Below are 22,605 nucleotides of genomic sequence, written 5' to 3'. Positions count from 1 at the left end.
TGGGGGGGGAGGTGTCAACTCAGCTCCATCTTTGTGCCCCATCCTTATGACCGTAGGCCTGTTCATCCCTCAGTTTCTCTACCATTAAATGGGAAGAATGATCTTTATCTCATGAAACTGTGATGAGGGAGAGCAGTGGGTGGCTGAGCCTGACAGGGTGATGGGCTCATGCTGGGCAAGTAGAAAATGGGTGCTCTCATCCCTCACCTCAGGCCGACTCTGAGGGCTCTGCCTTTCCTGTGATTGGCTTGGCTGGTGAAGGACATAGTCACTGGCCAGTGACAGCCAGGGGGTAGAGCTTAGAAAGTTTGGGGGCTCCAGGGAGCCAGTAGAGGGTCCTTGAGTGCAGGAGGTACATAAGCCAAGACTCACTTTTGGAAGCTGCTTCTGGAGCCACCTGCAGGAGAATGTGAGGAAGGGGGACCAGGATCTTGGGCTGGAGGGGGACACTCAGGCCTTGTGAAGGCCAAGCACTAATTCTCAGGGAAACACTTAGCATAATCCATGTGAACTCTGCATGGCATCCTTCGCCAAGCCTGCCTTCATCTAAGTCTCCTCTCATCGTAAAACTTAAGCCCAGAGGCAGGCAAGGAAGGAGCACACATATGGGTGAAGGAAATGATCACCAGAGAAGTCATGGCACTGGCCTCAGTACACTGGAAGTGACAGGCTTTGAACTTCCTAGCTCCAAGTTCACTGTTGTCTCCATTCTCTTTGAGACTAGAGCTCTCTAGTTTCTGGCCTGTGAGGGGCCCTGGAGGTCCAGTTTTGGGGGAAAGATGAGTAGTTCAGTTTGAGACATGGCAAGTCAGAGGCATGGTGGGGGTGTGAGGAGACTCACAGTCAGAAAGAAGCATGGCCATGAGCTGCCGCTCAGTCTTCTAGAGCAGCCCCAGCCCCAAATTCTTTTATCTAATCTTTTTGACCCTATATGTATTTTCAGCCTCCATGGGGTCAACCCAAGCCTTCACAGAGTCTGTACTGGTTGGGCAGTCTTATGCTTGGGGAACAAGGCAGGAGAGAGGGCCAGGCACTGGGTCAGGCGGCCCTACATCCCGTTCAGGCCTCGAGAGCCACAGTAACTGCTATGATGGAGTTGGGAAAGGTTCCAGGCTCAGAGCTTTGGGAAGCTGATCCTCCCCACCCACCCAGAGGGCGTCTGAGAACAGGGCCATGAGGACTCCCCAGGGGAGGACCAGGCAGGCAGGGACAGCTGCAGCCCAGCCCGGCAGGCAGGAGGCAACCAGCTGCTGCCCAGGAGACTGGGCAGGGTGAGGTAGGGCGGGCACAGCCCTCAAGAGCCCCCAGCCTGAGAGGCAGAGCGTGGGAGCAGGCAGCAGCCTTGAGGCTGAGTTTTGAGCTTTCATGCTGTGTTAATGGTCAACTTGGTTAATGCTGAGCAGATGGGGGAGGGGTGTCGCCTACTCTCTGGGCGACAGCCCCAGGACTTGCGCAAGCATGCACATGCACATGCACATGTGCCGACAGTATAGGAGCCCTGCCTAATATATGGTGTCCTGTGGACTCCTTTGCCTATTAGTGCTGATTCTTTCACACCATCACACACACAAGATGGTGCCAGTAAGAGACAGACCAAGACAAGCACATACAAGTTCTATGGGTCTATCCTGAGGCAGCTGGAGTTGGATGTGAACCCCAGGCCGGGCACAGAGCCCTCAGTCTGTCACCCAGGCAGAACTCCCAGCTTAGGAACATTTTACCCTGTTTCCCTCTCCGTGCACTGTAATGAAGACACCAGGCACATGGAGTTTTATTTCAAAAAAAATAATAATTTATAAAAGGCCACTTGCTTCTGTGTTTTCTCATAGGCTTCCAGCCTCAGGACCACAGGGGCCAAAGCTCCTCCCATCAAGACACTGGGACAAGCAGCTGAGGGGAGGTGGGGGAGGCCTGGGGAAATAGGGTTCAGAGGCCCAAGACCTCTTTTGGTGCAGGGGAGCAGGGAGGTTTAGGATAGCCCCACAGCCAGTTCCAGCCAAACCCTTGGAGCCAGGACTGAGTGCCAAAGCCCAGGAAGACAAGCAGAGCCCTAACACCTAACAGGCCATTGGAATGCTAGGACCATGACTCCCAGAGTAAGGGCAAGGCCTTGAGACTGAGTCTGAACTCTGGGTTGGGGACTCGAGCCCAGAGCTGGAAACCTCAACGAGGGACCCCAGGACCAAGAACAGACCTCCCCAAAGCAGAACTGGAGATCTGAGACAGCACTTTGAAGCCAGGGCCTTGGGGCTGCCAAGGTCAAGCACCAACAGGCTGCAGCTGCACCAGGAGGCCCAAGGCTGCTGGCTGTCCTGCCCGCACAGCCTTGTGCCCCTGCTCAAGTCTGTACCTCGGGGAAAGGGAAGGAACTGGGCCCCAGTGGTAGGGGGTCGTGGCTGAAGACAGAGTCATTGGAGGAGCAGGTGCTGCTGGCATCCCCACCAGTGGGGGAGCAGGGTCCAAAGGTCAGGCGGAGGTCAAGGTACTGTGGGAGAATAGTGCTGGTCAGTCCAGATAGCTTAGATGAGGCGCAGAGGGAGGTCACAGGACAGGAGCGGGGCAGTACCTCCTCAGAGATGGCCAGCAGGACCTTGTCCAGTGCCTCTACCAGCTGCTTGAAAGTGGGCCTCTGAGAGGGCGCCGCATGCCAGCATTCACGCATCAGCCCGTACCTGGGAAGGATGGGGCACGGAGTCAGAAGGAGCCTTAGGCCTGAGTGAGGGGAGGACCTCAAGGTCCTGAGCGGGGGTGTGATGAAGGGTTGGGGTTTGATGAGGGGTGGATGGGGCCATTCAGTTAAAGGTCACAGAAGCCAGGCCAGGACCTCCTGCTGAGCCGTGGAAGCAGCCAGCGGCCATAGTGAAAGTTGTTGCTGACCACTCTCCAGGGCCAGACCATGAGGCTAAAGTCAGGGCACAGGACAAGGACTGGAAAGTGGGGGAGAGTGGGGCAAGGCCTCACAGCTCTGGAGGGCAGTTCGGGGGCCGGTCCATCCGATGGCCTTCCCGCAGCAGTGAGAAGAGCTCCTCCACAGGGATGCCGGGGTACGGGGAGCCCCCGAGGGTGAAGATCTCCCACAGCAGGATTCCAAATGACCACCTGGGAGCAGGACCAGGGCTCAGCAGGGCATGGTTTCACTCCCTAGTCCTGGGGCTGGGATGGGGGATCCTGCAGACATGATCTGCCACGGGGGTGAGGATTGGGGCTTCTTTTGGAGTCTGGTCCCACTCAGGTCCCAGGGCTGTATAACCTTGGGCAAGTGCTTTGCCCTTTCTGTGGGGTAGGACAATGATCCGGGCAGACACTCTGGACCCCCACCTTCCAGGACTCACACATCACTCTGGTGTGTGTAGACTCGGTCAAACAAGGCCTCAGGTGCCATCCACTTGACGGGCAGGCGGCCCTGAAAAGGAGAAGACAGGGCATTGGTGCCAGTCCCACAGGTTCCACCCCACCCACTCTGCCAGCTCTGCCCTGCCTCCCTCACGTTGCTGGTTTTCTTGTAGTAGTCAATGTGGTGAATGCCACGGGCCAGCCCAAAATCAGCGATCTTCATCACATTGTCCTCTGTCACCAGCACATTGCGGGCAGCCAGGTCCCGGTGGATACACTGGGGGCAGGACAGGGGACTTAAGTTATTATGACACACAGCACCTCGCAGTAAGCCTGGTGGGTAGGGATCATCAGAGGGGAGCCCTGAGCAGTCTAATTTCAGGGCTTGCGTGCTCCTCTCTTGTGTTGCCTCTTCCCCTGCCCTGTCTCCAGGTCAGGGAGTATGTGAGGATGGAACGGGGACAGGCACTGTCAGCTACATATGGATGGGGCGGGAGGGGGTGCAGTACAGAAGGACTTAAGGTAATGAAAAAGGGGAGAAGTTGGGGACATTTAATGCCAGGGCACTAAGGTGTGGAGATAGAGCAGTTGGCGTGGCCCAGTGCTGCCCTTTGCCCACACCTTCTGAGACTCCAGGTACTGCATGCCTCGGGCCACCTGATAGGCGCAGGAGACCAGGGCGGGGAAGGAGAGCGGCCCCTCACTACTCCGCAGCCCATCAGGGCTTAGGTCAGGGCCTGGGGGGCGCCGAGCCCGCAGGAACTCCCGCAGGTTTCCCTTGGCAGCACACTCCACAATCACGTACAGGGGCCCTGCGGAAGCGATGGGGGACAGGACAGGGAGGTTGTTAAGGCTGTGATCCTTGCCCTAACTGCCCCTAACCTGGGCCCATCCCACCCTTTACCTTCCTGGGTGCAGACACCAAGCAGGTTGATAATGTTCTTATGTCGACCGATCAGCTTCATCACCTCCATCTCAGAGACTAGGTCTGCCAAGTCTTTGTCAGAGGCATTATCTGCAAGGGCAACAGCCAAGGTGACTAGACAAAGGAGGCAGTGGGGTAGGTGACAGGACATGGAGTGCTGGACTGGTAGTCAGGAAGGCCTGGGCCTGAGTCCCTGCTAGGCTGCATGGCCTTGAAAAAGTCACCTAACTTCTCTGAACTTTGAGATCCTCTTGTATGAAATGGGACAATGAATCATGTTTTACCTCTCAGCAGTTGCAAGATGCAACGAAATCAAGGATCTAAAAGAGGTAGGCCTGCCAGTGAGGGGACAAAGAAACAGGAGAGGGGAAACAGGAAGGAAGCTTCATCTGCAGGGCTTGGTGTTAGTCCCTGAACGGGGTGAGAGCTCCTGGGGGCGGAAAGCAGGCTGGCGCCCTGAGGTCTGTCTGACCAGGGCCTGGCGTCCATCTGGCTTGGGAATTCAGGGAGCCGCCAGTGGGGCACAGCTAGGGGAGGCCTGGAAGAAGGCTGTGGAGCAGGGGCTGGGCCCCCGGGACTGACCTGTGGCCCTGGGCCAATGACATAGCCTCCCCAGCAGACCTCACAATGCACATTTCTCAATCCCTGCCTCCCTGAAAGTGCCAGGTGGCCCCAGCTGTGCAGAGAGGAGGGGGGCAGGGCAGAGCAGAACATCAGTTTGTGCTGCTTTTGTAGAGGGGGCTAGGGCACAGCAGGGAAAGGCCACAGTTGTAGGTCCTAGGTATGTCCTGAGCATCTTGGGGCTCCTGCTTGGAGGCTGGGACCAAGTTTAAGCAGAAGGGCTGTTCTTCTAGAGTGGTAGACATAGCATGACAAACCTAAGAAGGGCCTGAGGGAGGCTGAGGGCTAGATTCAGGGGGGAATCATGGGGAATGAGGTGAAGGCCTGCAAGGCTGACAAGGTTACTTGAGGCCAAGGCTGACATGGAGGTATCAAACCTGTCACCCCAAATCCTTGTAGTCACCATCATCCCAATAGATAAGATTTCCTGTACCAGGCACTTTTCATGCACTTCAGAAGTGACTTGCCAGGGTCAGTAGGAGAGCTGGGCCCCAGGCCCAAGGGTAAGATCCCGCAGCCTTTCCTGGCCACCATTGCTCACCTGATAGCACCCTGAGCCCCTTCTGTTAGTACCTTCCCTGAGGCCACCACACTCACCCTTGAGCATCTTGACGGCCACGGTGCTAGTTTGGTCAGGCTGGGCCGGGTCCATGCCCAAGGCCTCTGCACGCACCACCTGCCCAAAGCAGCCCTCGCCCAGGGGCTTCCCGAGCACCAGCCTGGAAATCGAGGAAGCTGAGGCTTCAGCTGTGTGGACAAAATCCCTGCCTGGAGTCTGCATCCACACCCTCACTCCGCATAGCGTACCTGTCCCGGGGGAACTCCCACAGTGGGTCCAGAGGGAGGTCTAGACTCACGAGACCAGCGAGCAAGGGAGGTCCACTGGAGGAGAGACGGACACCCCGCACCAGAGACGAGCTTGACTTGGCCGAGGAGCCCGACTCCAGGGAGAACTGCGAAGTGGGAGACTTGGTTGGCCTGTTGGTTCTGAGCTGCAGTGGGAAGGCAGGCTGAGAGCCTTATTACAGAGACACAGGGGTAGGGATGGCATGGTACCTGTCGGGCCAGAGGGAAGCGGGACAACTTCTGCACTGTGGCGGGCTGTCGGGGGTGCCGGCCATGGAGCACCTGCCCACGATACAGGCCAGCCAACAGCAGGAGAACCGCCAAAGCCAGGGAGCCTGATGCGTACAGGATGATGTCGGTATACCTGGCCTCAGGCGCTGCTGCTGTCCATGTGAGGTCCTCCTCTGACCGAAGACAGGCACAGACACATAACTGACTGATCAGTGGTCAGATGGCCAGCCCCATACCTGCTAACTGGGGCCCTCGCAGTTCCCAAAGCACATGGGGGCACACACCAAGAAAGCTGCAATTCTACCCAGTCCTGCATACCCCTGGGTCGCATGGACAGTCACATGTGGACATGAAAAGGCACTGCCACATGCGGAATAAAACAGAAAAATCCACACACCATGTCCCAAGCTCAACTCCCACAGGTCAAGGGAGAATGTCTATCCAGCAAGTCACAGCCCACTGCTGGATCCGAGTGGGATCCCTTGGCCCCCTTAGGTGCTCACCTGGCAGCACCGTGAGCCAGGCTGACTGGTAGGAGAGGCCGATAGAGTTGCCTGCCAGGCAGGTGTACTCGCCCGCGTCCTCGGCCGATACATTTCGAAGGTATAGTACCTCCACCTCTGAGCTATTGATGTCTGTTGTCTGGGGATGGAGGACACACTTAGGAGTCACAGCAGGGCCTGGGACCACACTCTGGCCAGAAAGGGAGCTAGAGACCAGCCCCCACCCCCCATGAGAGAAGGGCAGGGCTCAGGTGTTGCAGAGGCTGGACCTTCAGGACTTGCACATAGGGAAAGCCATCGGCTCCGAAGCTGCTGCCGTTGATGACGATGTGCTTCAGCCACTGAATGTGGGGCTGGGCGTCGCTGTACACTTTGCACAGCAGCTCCACGTCACTGCCTGCCACAGCTGTGGTGTTGGCTGGGAGCCCCGCCTGCAGGATGGGCCGGTGCGGGGACCGCTCTGGGGGCCGGGCCAGCCGTCAACCCTGACCAGTGGCACCCACAGAAGCACCCTGGTCATTCGCCTCCAGCCTCCCCCCAGCTCAAGGGAGGAACCTTCTCAAAACACGGCTCAGCTCTTTTCTGTCCTTTGCTTACCCTGCTTAAACATTACATGGTTCCCCATTGCCTTTGGGGTCAAGGACAACTTCTCAGCCTGGCATTCGAAACCCTCCATGGCTGGGCTCCCCACTTAAATGCCACACCCTAGGCATACGCCTCCCCACAAATGCATTTTATTTTTTATACCTAAGGCCTTTACCCAGCTTATACCCTCTGTCTCAATGTCTTTCCCAGTTTTCCTCTCAGCAGACCCCTGCTCCTCCAGGCTTACATTATCCCCTGTGCTTCCCTTGGATCCACTGGGACACCTTGAACAGCTTGAGTGAGTCATCTAAGACTAAGTCTACATCATCCTACCTGAGGGCAGGGTCTGGGCTCCTGCTCCCACATTGCCTTGCCTGCCCGCCCGCTCACCCAGCACGTCCAGAAGGTAACTGTAGCGGATGCTGCCCACTGAGTTCTCCACGAGGCAGGTGTACATGCCACGGTCTGAGGGCACCACGCTTTCCATCACCAGGCTCCAGTGCTGATGGCGCAGCTGAAGGCAGGGGAAGTGTCCACAGGGGGCCACCGACCCATGCCCACCAGGGGGTCCAGGCCAAGGCCAGGAACTTTGGGACAAAGGAGAAGGCCCTAAGAAGTGTCTGAGCCCTGAGTTTTAGCTTGGCCTCCGCCTAGCTGTGCCACCTTGAGCCAGTCTTTGCCCGGAGTCTCAGCTTCCTCATCACAGCCTAGAGGTGACCCTGCAGAATCTCATCATGAGAATGAGCTGTCAGAACTTATTGATACTGGTCAGGGATCCTTCCCCCTTTATCAATGGAGTCACTTAGGCTGAGAGGCTAAGTCACTTGCCAGAGAATGAGAGAGTGGGAACTCGAACCAGAGCAGTCCGAGCCTAGTGCTCCTTCTGGGGCCGTGCAGCGGCTTATTAGAGAAGGAACTGGGGGTTTGGTATAAGGGGGCTTATGGGAAAGTGAGTGGAGGAGCAGATGGCTTTGGGATGTGGAGACTCACCCGAACACCTCCAATGCGATGCTCCCCATGGAAGTCCTGTCCATCCTTGAGCCAGCGGATGGTGGGTGTGGGGTTGCCTGCAGCTGGACAGCGGAACTTGACGGTATTGCCAGCAGGCACCGCATGCAGTTTCTTCTCCATGCGCTGGGGATGTGTCCAGTAGGGTGCTGGAGGGGAGAGGAAGGGAGAACTTAGTGCCCCCACGATGACCACCTGCTTCCACAGAGGTATCTGAAATGTAGGGAAATGAGTCCTTGAGGACTTGTACTGACCGTGCTGTGGGAAAATGTGTCTATTCGAAGGGTCGTCATGTGCCTTGGGGTCCTCATCGCCATTGGTGGAGGTCAAGGAGTCTATGTCGGGGACAGAGGGAAGTGTTTGAGGTCTAGGACAGAGAAAGTCTCTCCCCAGGTACCTCTCAGCCCCTGCCAGACCCCCTTACCATCTACGACCAAGGTGACATTGTGTAGGACAAGCATGGAGCCTCGGGCTAGGCAGAGATAGTGGCCAGTGTCCTCGGGTAGAAAGCTGGCGATCTCCAAGCGGCCCCTCCAGCCTCGTACCCGGCCAGCAGGTGCCAGGCGACTACCCTCTTTGTACCAGTGGCCACCACGCTCAGCCCGCCCACAGCATAACTGCACAGGCTGTCCAAGGGTCACCGTCAGCTCTTGCTCCTGCCGCTCCGGGCTGGGGGCCAAGCAGGACTCTGTGGGCCAAGGGCAGAGGTCAGTGAGCCCTGCAGCCCTAATGAGGCAGCCCCCCACATACAGAGAACATGCTACGCACTCAGGGCACAAGCACCTCAGACACATGCCAGACACCTGCTGCTCCTCGACATACACAAAACCACATGCAACAGATACTACATGCAGGGCAAAGGCCACTCTCTGGTGCACATCACACACATGGTACGTGGCACACATGCTGGACTGGACGTGCCATTGTCCAAGACATACATACATACACAGCACATGCTATAGGTGTCACATACAGGTTACATGGCACACTCTGGGGCACATTGCTCTCACAGTGCATACAGCACTGCTTGGGCTTCCCAAGCCACACACAGTACAAAGAACATACACACGCTCACGCACACACAGCCAAGAGGCTCACCACCAGCTCTGCAGCCCAGCTCAGGGCCCTGGGCCCTGCAAGGCCAGTCCTCTCGTGTGGACACAGAGATAGGTGGATGCTTGCTGGGAGCCAGACACTGAGTCTCAATGGTTGGGCCCTGCCCTGCTGCCACCTCCTCAGGGCTTGGGCCAGGATCCTCTCCAGCTTTGCTCAGCCAGCAGTCCCCTCCTGTTGCCCACTCTTCCCACCCCTGCCACCCTTTCCCACCTCAGAGGTCATACCCAGCTCCATTTCCTCAGAGGCCTCAAAGGACAAAGCTGGAGCCCAGGGCGCACTCAGCAGGACCCCCAACAGGGCCAACAGCAGCTGCATCTCCTTCCCGCTACTCACGGGACCTAGCTGGGCTTTCCGTCGGCCTTTCTGAAACAGGAAAGGAGAGGATCCCCTGCTTCATATGCACCTTGGCTGGTGCTGTTCCTCTATTTTGCTGGTGAGGAAACCGAGACAGGAAATGGCTGGCCACTTGTCCAAGGCCCCCCGCCAGGGAGCAGCAGGGCATACTGGAAGTAGGTTGTGCAGGGGGGCAGGCGGGCTTCCTGCTCCCCAAGGGTCCTGCTGAGACCCTGGCACAAGTTCACAGAAAGGGCAGTTTGGGGGTTCTTTCCTTGGAAGCAAGCAGAGAATGGAGACATATCTTCTGCTCACTCTCAGCACACATAATTTATTATTTTTTTTGCTGAATAAATGAATTTATTGCTGAAGAGCAAAAAAAAAAAAAAAAAATCTGAAATAAAATACAAGGCCAAATTTTAGCATCTGGATGTTATCTGATCTGACTCCCACTCCTTATTGCATTGCTGACATTTCCATGACCAGGTTTGGATACCTGCAGTGGCAGAGTGCTCACTGCTAACAAGGCAGCACACCCCATAGCCAGCAGCTCTTCCTCATTCTGAACCAGAATTGTAGCCTGGGGATACCTCAGCTGTGTGTCCCCACAACTCCATTTGAGGCAGCACTGGCTCTTGTAAAGAATGTAGACTCTAGTGTCTGACAGAACCAAGTTTAAATCCTGGCTCTGACTAACTTGCAAGTTCCTGGCCCTGTCTGGACCACTGTTCTCACAGGACTGCTTTAAAGAGGAAAGAAAAATGTATGTAGGGGCTGGGTACACAGAATATTGGCATGTTCTCCCCTTTCCCTTCCCATCCCTCTCACCCTGGGTCTGCCTTCAGCCTGTCATCTCCAGTTCTGGCACTATTCCTGTCAGGTGTGATGTACACACCGATCCCATCTGGTTACCCTCCTCCAAATACCACCAAGGATGTCTCCATCGCCCAAAAGGAACACTCAAACCCAAGCATCAGCTGGGGCAGGGGAAGAGGGTGACCAGTGTAGTCCCCGGGCTACTGGCATCTCTGGATCTACCTGGGAAGCCTATAACACCCCCTTCTCCTCAGCCACTGCCCTTTGTCCACCTCTAGCTCTGAGGCAGGGAGCACTTAGCTTGTCCTGGCCAAAGCCATTATCTCCTCCATCAAACTGCTCCTTCCTTGGGTCGCCCCTGCAGCTGAAGCATCACCTCTGTCCATCCACTCTCCCTGCCCCTTCCCAACTTCTAGTCCATTCTGCCTTCTCAATCCCTCTCCAGTCCATCCCATGTCCCCTGCCGGGACCCAGGGCAGGCCATCCTCATCTATTGCTTGAGCCTTTGCAAACATCTCCCTGTGCTCTCCAGACTCCACTCTGCAGCAGGGCTTTAAAAATTACAAGTCCACCATATCACACCCTCCCTGCCAGCTTACAGGCCCTTTAATGGCTCTCTGTGTCCAGCAGGATCCAGCCCACACTGTCCAGCATCCTAGGCCTCCCTCCCTGCCCTGGCCAATCTTTGGTTGCCGTCTGCCCCTTACTTCAGCTCCTTCAGCACTAAAGACACTGGTTTTCAAAACTGGACACGTTTTCTCTCCTGCCCACACCTCTGTGCCCCCATTTCTCTTCTCCACCTGGCTCTGATGCTACTGTCTCTGCATCCACTCCCAGCTTCTGTGGCCCCTCCTCTATAAAATCCCCCCACCCACCCCTCTGCAGGGTGGACAGCTCTCTTGGGTCCGCAGCTCCGGTTGAGAGTGGGGTGGCACAGCCACGGGATATTATTCCCACACCCAGGCTACCCTGACCTCAGCACCTTAGGGCCCTTAGTCGGGTCACGCGCGGACATGGGGCCAAAGGACCTGACTCTGGCACCAAGCAGTCCTGGGTTCCCCTCCAGGCTCCTGCACTCAAGCGCAGGGGCACCCTGGGCAAATGACCGCACCTCTGGGAACCTCAGCTTCCACTCGAGGCTCGCAGACGGTCCAAGCAGTTAAAGGACTGGCGCGCTCTTCCTTCTCCACCCCTACCCGGCCACCTTGGGAGAGGTGCGAGCCGGCGGGTCTCCAGGGGGAGCTGCAGAGACAGCCTGCCCGCCCCTGCCCGGGTGGACAATGAGTAACCAGCTCCCCGGCCAGGGTGCTCTTTGGACGGAGCGGGACAAAAGGCCCTGTGTGCGTTGCGGGTTACTGATTTACCGTCCCCTCCACCTCTCTGCCCAGCGGACGCCCAGGTCCCCAGTATTGGGAGGGGGCAGCTCCAGAGTCCCGCAGCCGCTCGCCCCCTGGCGGCTGGGAGCTCAGCCTGGGTCCGCATCGGGTCGCGGCTCACCTCGAGCCTCTGCGGGCCCGCTCCCGGCCCAGGATCTCAGCTCACCTGGATCCTCCGCGGCCCCGCTCCTAGCTCCCGCCAGCCCGGACTTCCGAGCCCAGGGGTGACCGCAGACTCAGCCGGGACGCTTCTTCGCCCCGGGCCGGAGAGCCAGGAATGCACTAGCGAAAGCGGCGTGGCCGCGGGCGGCTCAGCGCCCCGCCCACCTCGGCCCCGCCCCTCCTGGACTAGCTCTATCCTAACAGCGGTGTGGCTGCGGGTGGCACAGAGTCCCACCCACCTGGAGTCCAGTCCCCGAACCCAACAGCGCGGAGCAGCAGATTGAAACAGCCCAATCCCGGGGCTCCGCCCCGGCCTACTGTACGCCTCCTCAGACCCTGTCTGTTTTGCCCGACCCAGTCCAGGCTTTGAGGTTCTATCTAGTCCATGCTACCTACTGCTTGTCACCTCTGGGGAACAAAACCCAGCAGTCCTGACCCGCCCACCTCCGCAGACCTTGGCCCAGCCTGGCTCCTCTGTCTTCTGCGCAACTGCCATAGAGTGGCTAGCGGTCAGACCCCTGTTGCCCCCGTCCCCATCCAATCTCTGCACAAGCTTCAGGGTGATATTTAAAATGCAAATCTGACTGTACCAACCACAACCACCCCTTTCAAACCTTCCTATAAAGATCCTTGGCATGAACTGCTTCCTGCCCACATCTCCAGATGAATCCGTCATTCACTTCTTCCTTGCTCCCACTCTACCTCTGGGCCTTTGCACTTGTGGGTCCTGCTTCTTGGAAAGATCTTTCCCCTTTAGGTCTGGTTAGTTCCATCTCATTCTTACATCTTAGCTCATTTCCTCAAAGAAGCCCTCTGGACTTGCCAGGTTCCCCTTCTGATGTCTTCTCTCCTGTGAGCATGAAGAAAGAAGCAGAGGATGGAGGTGGGATAGTGAAGTGATTCAGAGCACAAATTGTAGGACTCGAATCTCAGCACCATCACACATGGCCTTGGCAAGTTACTCCATCTGCGTCTTCATTTTCTTGTCAGTAAAACAGGTATAATGATAGTGTATCATCCTCAAGAAGCAATTGCAAAAAGTAGACATGTTAGTATGTGTAAGGCTTTAGAACACTGCCTGATGTGGAGTACTCGATTTGCAATGTTAGTTATTATTATTTAGGACCAGTTATTTCTTTTTTTCCTTTTTAAATTTTTTTATTTTTAGATTAATTATTGACATACAATATTATATTAGTTTCAGGTGTACAACATAGTGATTAGGAATTTATATAACTTATGAAGTGATCACTGAAATAAGTCTAGTACCCATCTGATACCCTACACAGTTATTACAATATTATTGATTATATTCCCTATGCTGTACTTTACATCCCTATGACTGTTTTTCTAACTGGCGATTTGTGCTTCTTAATCCCTTCCCCTTTTCACTCTTTCCCCAACCTTCTCCCATCTGGCAATCATCAATTTGTTCTCTGTACCTATGATTTTGTTTCTGTTTTGATTGTTCACCTATTTTGTTTTATAGATTCCCCACATAAGTGAAATCATATGGTATTTGTCTTTCTCTGACTTATTTCGCTCAGCATAATACCCTTGTCTAAGTCCATCCATGTTGCAAATAGCAAGAATTCCTTTTTATGGCTGGGTAATATTCCATTGGATATATGTATCATATCTTCTTTATACCTTCGTCTGCCTATGGACACTTAGGTTGCTTCCATATCTTGGCTATTGTAAATAATGCTGCAGTGAACATAAGGGTGCATATGTAGGACCTATTATTTCTACATCGCATGTTCCAGAATTGTAAATAAATAGTTAATTTTGTAAACAGAAGGCAGAAACTGCCTCTGAACTTCACTACCATATTTCAAGTGCTTGGCACACAGTAGGTGCTCTCAAAATAGCTCAGCCCCACCTGGCTCAGGTCTGCCTTACCTGCAAGAACTTCTCTCCTGAGCATCTTAACCGTGGCCAAATAGGAGGTCAGCAGATCTTTGACCTCTGCCCAATCCTCATCTGAAGTCCAAGGCCTCAGCTCTTCTATGCTCCTGGAGGAAAAAGGGAACTCCTCACTTGGGTTCTCAGATAACCTCTTAGCCCTTGGCTGGTGGAGACTGTGGCAGAGGGGAAGCTGCAGGTACTTTCCCATTGTTATGCCAAGGAGTCTAGTCTCTCCGCCCTGACCCCCAAGGGGATGGAGACTTTTCCTTTGCATAACTAAAAGGCTCATTAAAGTGATTTGTTTTTTTAATCTTACTTTTCCTTCTCAAACAAAAGAATGGTCTCCTCCCAAAGATAAATCAGAGAGGAACTGGCTGTCTTTTAAAAACAGCTTATCCTGATTTCCCTCCTCCAGGAGCACCGGGAAGGTGGAGGCTGTCTCTGGGTGCCCAGTAAGTGGGAGCCTCCTGCCCACGGGGGATCTCACCAGACCCCTGGACTCCTGGAGAGACTCAGCTCCCCATCTCTGGTCCTCTGCTGGCTCCCTTAGTGAATATGGTCGTTGGGGGTGGGGTGAACTGCCAGTAGGAGCTGGACCCCACACAGCTTTCATTCAACTTCCAGGCACTTCCCCGTTTACCTGAGCCAAAGGCAAAGGCTCCCTCCTGACATGCCCAAGTCTCTTAGACTGGCAAACTTTCCCCCTCACATTGTGCCTGCGCATCCCTTGTCTGCCGTCCCCTACACACACTCACAACCTCTCACACTGATGCTCTCACAAGGTCAGTCATTCAGTCACTCACTCATTTGCCAAGTGTTTACTATGTGGCATGCACTGCTCTAAATCCTGGGAGGAAAGCAGTGATCAGACCCAGCCTTCCAGGAGCTGCTGACATTGTAGTGGGGAGAGACTGATAAGTAAATGGAGTGCAGGAGACCTGCTGAGGATCCGAGTCCAAGCCTGTCTCCCTCTCAGGGTCTCATTCTCTTAGCAATCCATCACCAGTTACAGTTGCAGTCTCTCAAAGCCTTTCACACACACACACACACACACACACACACACACACAGACACACACCTTCCTAGCAGGGGCTCAGGAGCCTGCTATCCTAAGATCCTACCCTTAGCCTGCCTCTGCCTCAACTTCTCTATGCAGAAAATGAGCACACTCCTGTTTCTTTTTCCTTAAAGGTGTTGGGGAAAATGAATGAGTTAAGAGATAGAACTGGGTTTCACCAGAACAGGAATTAGAGAAGTCCTTACCTTGGCTGAGCTCCCACTATGTGCCAGGCGCACGCTAGGTTAGGTGTCATATATGCATTATATCTTTTGACCCTTCCCATAAACCAAGTGGGGGTAGGGATCCTTAGTTCCATTTTGCAGGTGAGGAAACGTGAGTTCAGGCAGATAGAATGAAGTCACATAACAAGTGAACAACAGAACTGATATTAGAACCTTAACAATTTGGGACAAAGAAGGAGAGCTCAGGGTGACTTCACAGAGCTGGGATTGTTGTTGCTAACACATAAACCCACTTTCTGCCTCCATCCTTAACCTTGGCTGGGAAGGGATAAGGTGAAGATTCACTTGAGGGTGAGTGGCAGGTGAGGGGTGGGAGGCTGGGTCCAGGCATTGTTCTCTCCCCTCATTTGGCAGTACTGATGGAGCGAGCACCTGTGAAGTACCAGGCCCTTGGCAGGGGTTTGCAGACTCCATGCTCCAGGACTACAAGGCTGGCCAGTCCCCCCACCTGCCTGGGAGCAAAGTTGTGGGGAGGGGCTGATGTTGCCTGGTGCCAACCATGTTGCTCTTGGATGGCAGCCGGGTCCAGGGAACACTGGGGTTCTTGTACAGAAGGGCTGCTCTGGGCCCCTGCCCAGGCCCCACTTCAGCCCAGGCCTGGCCTCATCCTCTGGCCCAGGCCTGTACTTTCTTGTCTTCTTCCCTTTATTTAGTTCTTTTAAAATAATTTTTATTTGGGGAATGTTTTAAAATATGGAAAAAGTATACAGAGTAATAGCTACAATTGCTACTCAGAACTGACAATTGTTCTTTTGTTACCATTTTTTTTCTAGCCCTTTTCTACCTTGGCTTCTCTCACAGGCTCTGGGGAGGTCTGGCTTGGTTTGTTGAAACTGAGGTGACATTGGCAGCTGAGTTGGAGTGAAGAGGTTGGGTTTTAGAGCCAGACACATGTGGATTTGCATCCTGAAAACTTTGTGACCTTGGACAAGTCATTCAATGTTAAGCCTGTTTTGTTTTGTTAAGCCTGTAAAATGGGAATAATAACTTCTGTGAGGACTCAGTGTGATGATGATATAAAGACTAATGCACACAGCTGAAGTTCAGTGAAGAGTGACTAATATTAACATTAGCAACTATGGGCCTAAGTGGGACCCACTGCAAGGTATAGGAAACATACTCCTATGACTGAGAGGGAGGAACTATAAGGGTCATCCCTCCTCCAGCCTTCGTATCTCCTCATTCCTCACCCACTGAGCACATCTGTGTCCAGTTTCTTCCCTGGAGACAACAAAGCCATGAACTTCAGGTTGCCCGGGGGAATTGTGCTGGAGGCAGGGAGCCTGGCGCTGATGTTGGCAGCCTTGGAGAGCTTGTGGGGAGGCCCCTCTGACCAAGCAAGATGGAAGGGAATAAACTAGGAGGGATCCGAGGCTCTCTCTGGGCCAGTACTGGTGCTTCTCACAGTCTCAGCAGCACACTAGGCCCCTCATTCCCTGGTCCCAGACACTGCAGGCCCATGCCCTGCTCGATAGGATGGGGGTATCTGGGAGCTCTCATGGTTTGCTAGGCTCAGCTCTCTCTAGACTTGGTCTTACAAACCTCACATCCACTGGGTCTTGGCTTGCACATTGGTTTGGAGGAGAAAGGGGACCCAGACATCTGGGAAGTTGCCTAGGCTGGGCAAGAAGAGAGTGGTCTGGAATGAATCAGGAAACAAGCCCCAGAGGGGCCCTTACCCTTCTCTACCTTGCCTAATGGACCACATCAGATTTTGTTTGGGCACAAATAACAGAAAACCTAAATGACAAGGACTTAAACAAAACAGGGGTTTACTCATCCCTCACTTACCCCCACATCTTAAGATGGGTGAATGTGGGTCAGAAGTCCAGGTTGTGGTCTCTTCAGTTTTTTAGATTTTCCCCTCATGGTTGTGGAATGGTGGCTTCAGCTCCTGCCATCACATTTGTGCTCAGACGTGAAGAAAGAAGAAGCCACACAAAGAGTTGCTATACCCAGCAACTTCTGATTTTATCTCTTTGGCCAGACTGTGACACATGGCCACCCCTAGCTGCAAAGGAGGCTGGGAAATATATTCATTCTGCTGGACATGTTGTCTCTCCTTACAAAACCAGGGTCTGTTAAAAAAAAGGGGGTGGGGGGTGGTATGCCTGAGCATTGGGCAAACACTTAATAATCTCTGTACCACCAATCTCCTCCTCAGCTACCAAACGACTTCTTTGAAACAGAGACCTAACCAAGTCACTCCTCAGTTTTAATTACTTGCTCCTCACTACCAATTGGCATCCCCATCAACTCAGTATAGCACTGAGGACCCTTCAAGACTGGCCTCTTCTGCTCTCTCCTGTCTCCTCTTTTGTCTCCCCAGAGACATTTGCTCTGTATTCCTGCTGCACTGAGCCCCAGGCAGGTCCTCCTGAACGTTTTGATTGCTCTCACCCTGGTGTCTTTGTACTTGATGCCCTTGTTGCTGGGAGGGTCCTTCTTCCCTCACCTCTAGTCACCCTGCTGGCTGCCTGCCATTCAGCTTTCTGGACTCTTCTCAGGTGTTCCTTCTCTAAGACCCTTCCTGACCATCCTGAACTGGACGACTAAATCCTTTTTCTCTCGTTCTGGAAACAGCTCCTCAATTTACTTTGCTGTCCTGACTCTCTCCTGTTCCTGGTCCATACTGGGTGTCAGGGCAAGAAATGTCCAAACCTGTAGAGAATTTTTATGAGTTTATTTGAGCCAAGACGACAACATATGCTGGGGAGCAAGATCCCAAATGCTCTTGAGAATAACAGTTTTGCAGTTTCTTTTATGTATTTGAGATTCAGGACGGAATATAAGAAAGAGTTCAATGAAGGTAGAAGAAAGCAAGGTGGGGATTTTATTAGAGGGTAGTTAAGATTATGTGCCCTCTTAAGGGTGGTTATGCCTTCCAGGAGTATTACTTCTGCCATTTCAAGTGTGTGTTAACCTAGATGCACAAGAACAATGGGCAAGGTGGGCTTAAAAATCCTTTCACTGAAGAAGTGATAGGTCCAGGTCATGACCACCCACCATGACCTGCCCAGTTAGGAATTTATGGTTTATTACAGCACCCTTTTTCCTATTCACAGGGGTTAGGGTGGAGCCAACAATTCTCCCTGGCTCCTGTGTTGGGCATGTGCCCCTGGACCTGGCTAATGAGAATATTCTACCCCCGGGCTACAGTGATTGAGTCAGTGATAAGCATATGATGCAAGTAGGGCTAATGAGAGCCAGTCTGGGCCTTTTATTGGAACAAATGGGAAACTGACACTGAGATATGAATACGGAAGCCTGGAGCTGCTTGAGAAAGCCTGCCTGTGAAAGGAGCCAAGAGAGGAAACACAAGAGCCAAGAGATGGAATGTGTCTGGATCCAGCCATGCCTGAAGCCATTACTTCTTTTAACATTTCGTTTATGGGAGCGAATAATTTTTTCTTAAACAAATTCTACTTCATTTTTTGACTCTAGAAATAAAAGACTCCTAAAAGACGTACTCTCCAGTAGAAACTACTCCCCCCTTCTTCGTGTTTCCACCATCCTCTATTGGCTCCTAGGCCATAGCACTTCTTTGTTTACATGTCAGCAAATTCATCATGCCATTGCTTCTATCTGTTTAAAACCTTTTGTGGCTTTCCATTGCTTTTAGTTTAAAGATCTGTATTAGATATCAATTACTGCATAACAAATGACCCCAAAACTTAAAATAACAAATATTTGGCTGGCTGCTGGCAGAAGGCCTCCGTTTCTCTCCATGAGGACCTCTCCACAGGCTGCTTGAGTGTCTTCGTGACATGTCAGCTGGTTTCCCTCTGAGCCCGTGATCCAGGAAAGACTGATACTGCAATGTCATTTATGACTTAACTCTCAGAAGTCACACTCCATCATTTCTACCTTATCTTAATTGTGAGATAAGAACGTCTAAACCTGTAGAGAATTTTTACAAAAACTTATTTGGCACAAACAGAGGATACTTCTAGAAGCAAGATTTCAATGGACTGAGAAAAATGTTTTGGAGAATAACAGTTTGCAGTTTCTTTTATGCATTAAGGAGGGCAAGTAAGGAAGAATTACATGAAGGTGGACAAAAGCAAAGCAGGGATCAGATTACAGGATCGTTAAAAAGATTATGTGCTCTTTTGAGGGTGGTCGTGTATTAGAAGGAGGGGAATGAAAGGGGACATTTCAAAGGTGTGTTAACCTAGAAGTACAGAAACAATGGACAGAGTTTGCCTTTTAGTAAAGAAGTTATATGCCTGGGGCGTGACAACCCACCAGGACCTGCCCTGAGGGACCTGTTAGGAATTTATGATCAGATCACCCTGTGAGGTTACTTTCTGCATGTCCCTTTTTATGTTCACACTAATTACAGCCCACATGGGGGCACGGAGTGGGGTGGAGGGAGAGGAGATTAAACTTGACCTCTTGAGGAGAGAAATATAAAGAGATTTTGTGGACATATTTTAGAACCACCACAAGACCAGATCTTACCCTGGTGTTTGTCATCTGAACCCTTTTGCTAGGTTTAGGGAATATCCCCACTTTATGTGGCAGAGTTCACCTCTTATGACAAGCTAAAAATGCCACCGATTCCCCCAGTTTCTCTTCCAACTGAGGCCTAGTTTCTGTCAATTCACAGCATGGACTCCAGCAAACCAGTGATGCCCAGATGTGGGGCTTGAGAGGTCCAGGAGAAATGGTCCCCGCTGGGAGCAAGACAAGACAAGACTCAGTCTTGTTGTAACAAGACTGAGCTGCTGGGCACGGAGCTGTGAGATCTTGTCCAGTGTCTAGGCTGGCTGGGCTAGTGGCACAGGCAGCAGTGTCCAGTGCTTGGAGTTGGTGGAGACAATGGTTTCCTTTCTGAACCCATTCTGTGATGCTGGTTATGTGGCCCCAGCCCAGTTCTTTAGTGCTCTTGGAAGTTCTGAGAACTTAAACCAGTTGGAGTTTGTTTCTGTTGTTTCTGCTGAAAATTTTAATATATCCTGAGGGACCTGGCTCCTGCTAGTCCCCCTCTTTACCCAGTGATACATTCACTCCCCTTCAATTTGAGAAGCATCTTCTTGCCTCAGGACCTTGGCACATGCTGTTCCCTCTGCCTGGAACATTCTCCTCCCTTCCATCCCTCCCACCCCAGGACTAATTTCTATTCAGACTTCACCTCTCAGTTTGCATGTGCTTCCTCAGGGGGACCTTCCCTGCCGCTCCCCACCCCACGCTCAGTTCTCCTATTACATGCTCTGCCGCAGTGGCATTTTCCCTTGCAGCACTTTATCACAATTGCAATGAGTCATTTGTACCTATGAGGTCCTCTAGGACGAAGGTTGTGTCTCATTCTAGCGCCCCAGCATATGGTAGAGACTGAGGAAAAATAAATTCCCTTTCCCACACTCTCTAGAGACCTTTGTGCTACTCTAATAATCCTCTGCCTGGAACTTGCTCAGCTGTGTCAAACTTCTTCACCCTCAAGGAACATTCTCACACAGTCGCTAGTAACAGAGATCTCAACTCAAATAGGCTTAGGCAAAATAGCAAATGTTTTGGCTTACGCAATTTTAAAGGACAAGGGATAGCACAGTCTTCAGGAATGGCAGGATTAAGACTCATTCTCTCTTCTACTTTCCTTCCTATGACTCCATTCTCCAGCAGATGCTTCCCAAGAGGTGACAAAGAAGGATACCCAACAGTTCTGGTTCAAACCTCCCCATTTAGCAGTTCCTTCCCAACCATTCTAGCAGAAACCATAGGGTGGAGGGCATCTACACTCAGAGCACATGAGCTAAGGGTGGGGCTCCTCCAGGAAATCCTATTTTAGGAAGAAGGGTAAATGGATACCAGGAGGCCAAAAACAAGGTATGGCTACTATACTTGGTTATTCTGGGGGCCTTTATTGCATAATAAACCATCCCAAAACTTAGTGATTTAAAACATGTGGATGAAAAAGGGATGCTGTAATAAGCCATGAATCCTTAACTGGGCAAGTCATGGTGGGTGGTCATGACTTGGATCTACCACTTCTTCAGTGAAAGGATTTATAAGCCAGCTCTGTCCATTGTTCTTGTGCATCTAGGTTAACACACACTTGAAATGGCAGAAGTGATATCCCTGGAAGGCGTAACCACCCCAAGGGGGCACATAATTTTAACTATCCTGTAATCTGGTCCCTGCCTTGCTTTCTCTCACCTTCATGTAATCTTTTTTACCTCTCCTCCACCCCTCAACTCCTTAATCTCAGATGCATAAAAGAAACTGCAAAAGTAATTCTCTGGAGCATTTAAAATTTTGCTCTTCAGGCAATTGTCAGTTTGGCTCAAATAAACTCTCTCTGGGTTGGGATGTTTCTTACATTGACAAACACTTTATTATCATGATTCTTTAGATTAGCTGGGCTGGGCTAGACAGTTCTTCTGCTGGTCTCTCTTGAGGCCACTTATGCTGGTGGCTCCACTGTGCTGGAGGGTCAAAGATGGCCTCCTTCACAAGTATGGAGCTGGCTGCTGGCCTCTCTCGTCACGTGGTCTCTCATCTCCACGTGGTTAGCTTGCATTTCCTTTCACAGAGGCAGGAGTGGAAGCTGCAAGGCCCATGTCAGAGACTTAGAAGTTGTACATGTCATATCACTGCATTTTCTGATCGAAGCAAGTCTCAGGCCAGCCCAGATTCAAGGGACTCCTCATCTTGATGGCTGGAGTGACACAGTCACAGACATAGGGAGACAAAGATTCATGAGAGACCATTATTAAAATGACTAGACCCCACAACCCATTTCATCTAGATCTCCTGACTAACTCTTTTCCTATCCTAGCAACCCGGTTCCTTTGACCTTGATAACCACTAGAGGCTCAGCTCCTACCAGCTCACACCCACTTTTATTCATTTATCCATGAATTTACTCCATCATCAAGTGGTTATTAAAACAGGCACAGTTCTATACGGGGCACCAGGGACCTAGTATGATGAATAAGACCCAGGTCCTGCCCTCAAAGAGTTTCTAGTCTAGAAAAGGAGACAGGAAATGAAACAGATCATAATACAGTATATTACAGGCAATGCCTGAGGAGTACAGGGCATCTGGGAGCATGGAAAGGCAGCTGACTCAGCCTTGGGGTCAGTGATCTTTTCAAGATGAATGGAGGTCTCCAGGTTGACGAGGAGCTGGAGCAAGTATTGGGCAGAACTCTTGATTGTGATAGAAATCCAACTTAAACTGAGTTAAGGAAAAAGGGAATTTATTGACTCATAACTAAAAAGTCCTGAGAGAATTAATTACCTTCAGTATGGTTGGATCCAGGTGCTCATCAGAAATTAGTCTCTTCTTAGCCCTCTTTTCCTCTGAGTTGGCTTAACCAGACTGTCTTTATGTGCTAGCAAAGGTAGCTACTGACAGCTCCAGACTTATGATTCTGATTTCCTGGTCCTGGGTCACAGTTTCCCCTGGAATCAGGGTGCGGGGTCAGTCTCTCAGAACCACAGGGTCTAAGAATGGAGCAGAGATATTATCCAATGGAAGAGTTACAGAAATGCTGACGAGTAGACCAGATATCATGTGTACTCCCAGGAAGGT

General features: G+C 52.2%; 1 protein-coding gene and 1 long non-coding RNA gene across 5 annotated transcripts; both read right to left on the bottom strand.

The window, feature by feature from the left end:
• Nucleotides 1–2,138: 2,138 nt before the first annotated feature.
• On the bottom strand, nt 2,139–12,017 carry FGFR4 (fibroblast growth factor receptor 4). 4 transcript variants are annotated; one of them, XM_039880031.1, is made up of 18 exons: nt 11,860–11,992; nt 9,393–9,531; nt 8,477–8,740; nt 8,307–8,387; nt 8,035–8,201; nt 7,435–7,558; nt 6,729–6,919; nt 6,460–6,598; nt 5,936–6,129; nt 5,687–5,832; nt 5,477–5,598; nt 4,238–4,348; nt 3,955–4,145; nt 3,488–3,610; nt 3,333–3,403; nt 2,962–3,099; nt 2,567–2,672; nt 2,139–2,485 (listed from the first exon to the last, which is right to left on the bottom strand). In XM_039880031.1, the coding sequence occupies exons 2-18, from the start codon at nt 9,481–9,483 to the stop codon at nt 2,339–2,341; spliced, it is 2,406 nt and encodes an 801-aa protein (XP_039735965.1). In that variant the 5' UTR covers nt 9,484–9,531; nt 11,860–11,992; the 3' UTR covers nt 2,139–2,338. The 4 variants fall into 4 exon arrangements, with proteins under 4 accessions (XP_039735965.1, XP_039735966.1, XP_039735967.1 ...); XM_039880032.1 differs by having other exon boundaries at nt 2,139–2,672; nt 11,860–12,017; XM_039880033.1 differs by lacking the exon at nt 9,393–9,531 and having other exon boundaries at nt 7,435–7,631; nt 11,860–11,982.
• A 9,362-nt stretch (nt 12,018–21,379) lies between these two features.
• On the bottom strand, nt 21,380–22,516 carry LOC120616557 (uncharacterized). Its single transcript, XR_005656620.1, has 2 exons — nt 22,312–22,516; nt 21,380–21,726 (listed from the first exon to the last, which is right to left on the bottom strand). It is a non-coding gene; the product is annotated as an uncharacterized LOC120616557 (long non-coding RNA).
• Nucleotides 22,517–22,605: the final 89 nt, after the last annotated feature.

The sequence above is a fragment of the Pteropus medius genome, unplaced genomic scaffold, assembly GCF_902729225.1.
Source record: "Pteropus medius unplaced genomic scaffold, Ma_sr-lr_union100, whole genome shotgun sequence".
NCBI lineage: Eukaryota > Metazoa > Chordata > Mammalia > Chiroptera > Pteropodidae > Pteropus > Pteropus medius.
Note: the sequence above shows the minus strand (reverse complement) of the source record. Positions and strands in the feature narration are given on the sequence as shown.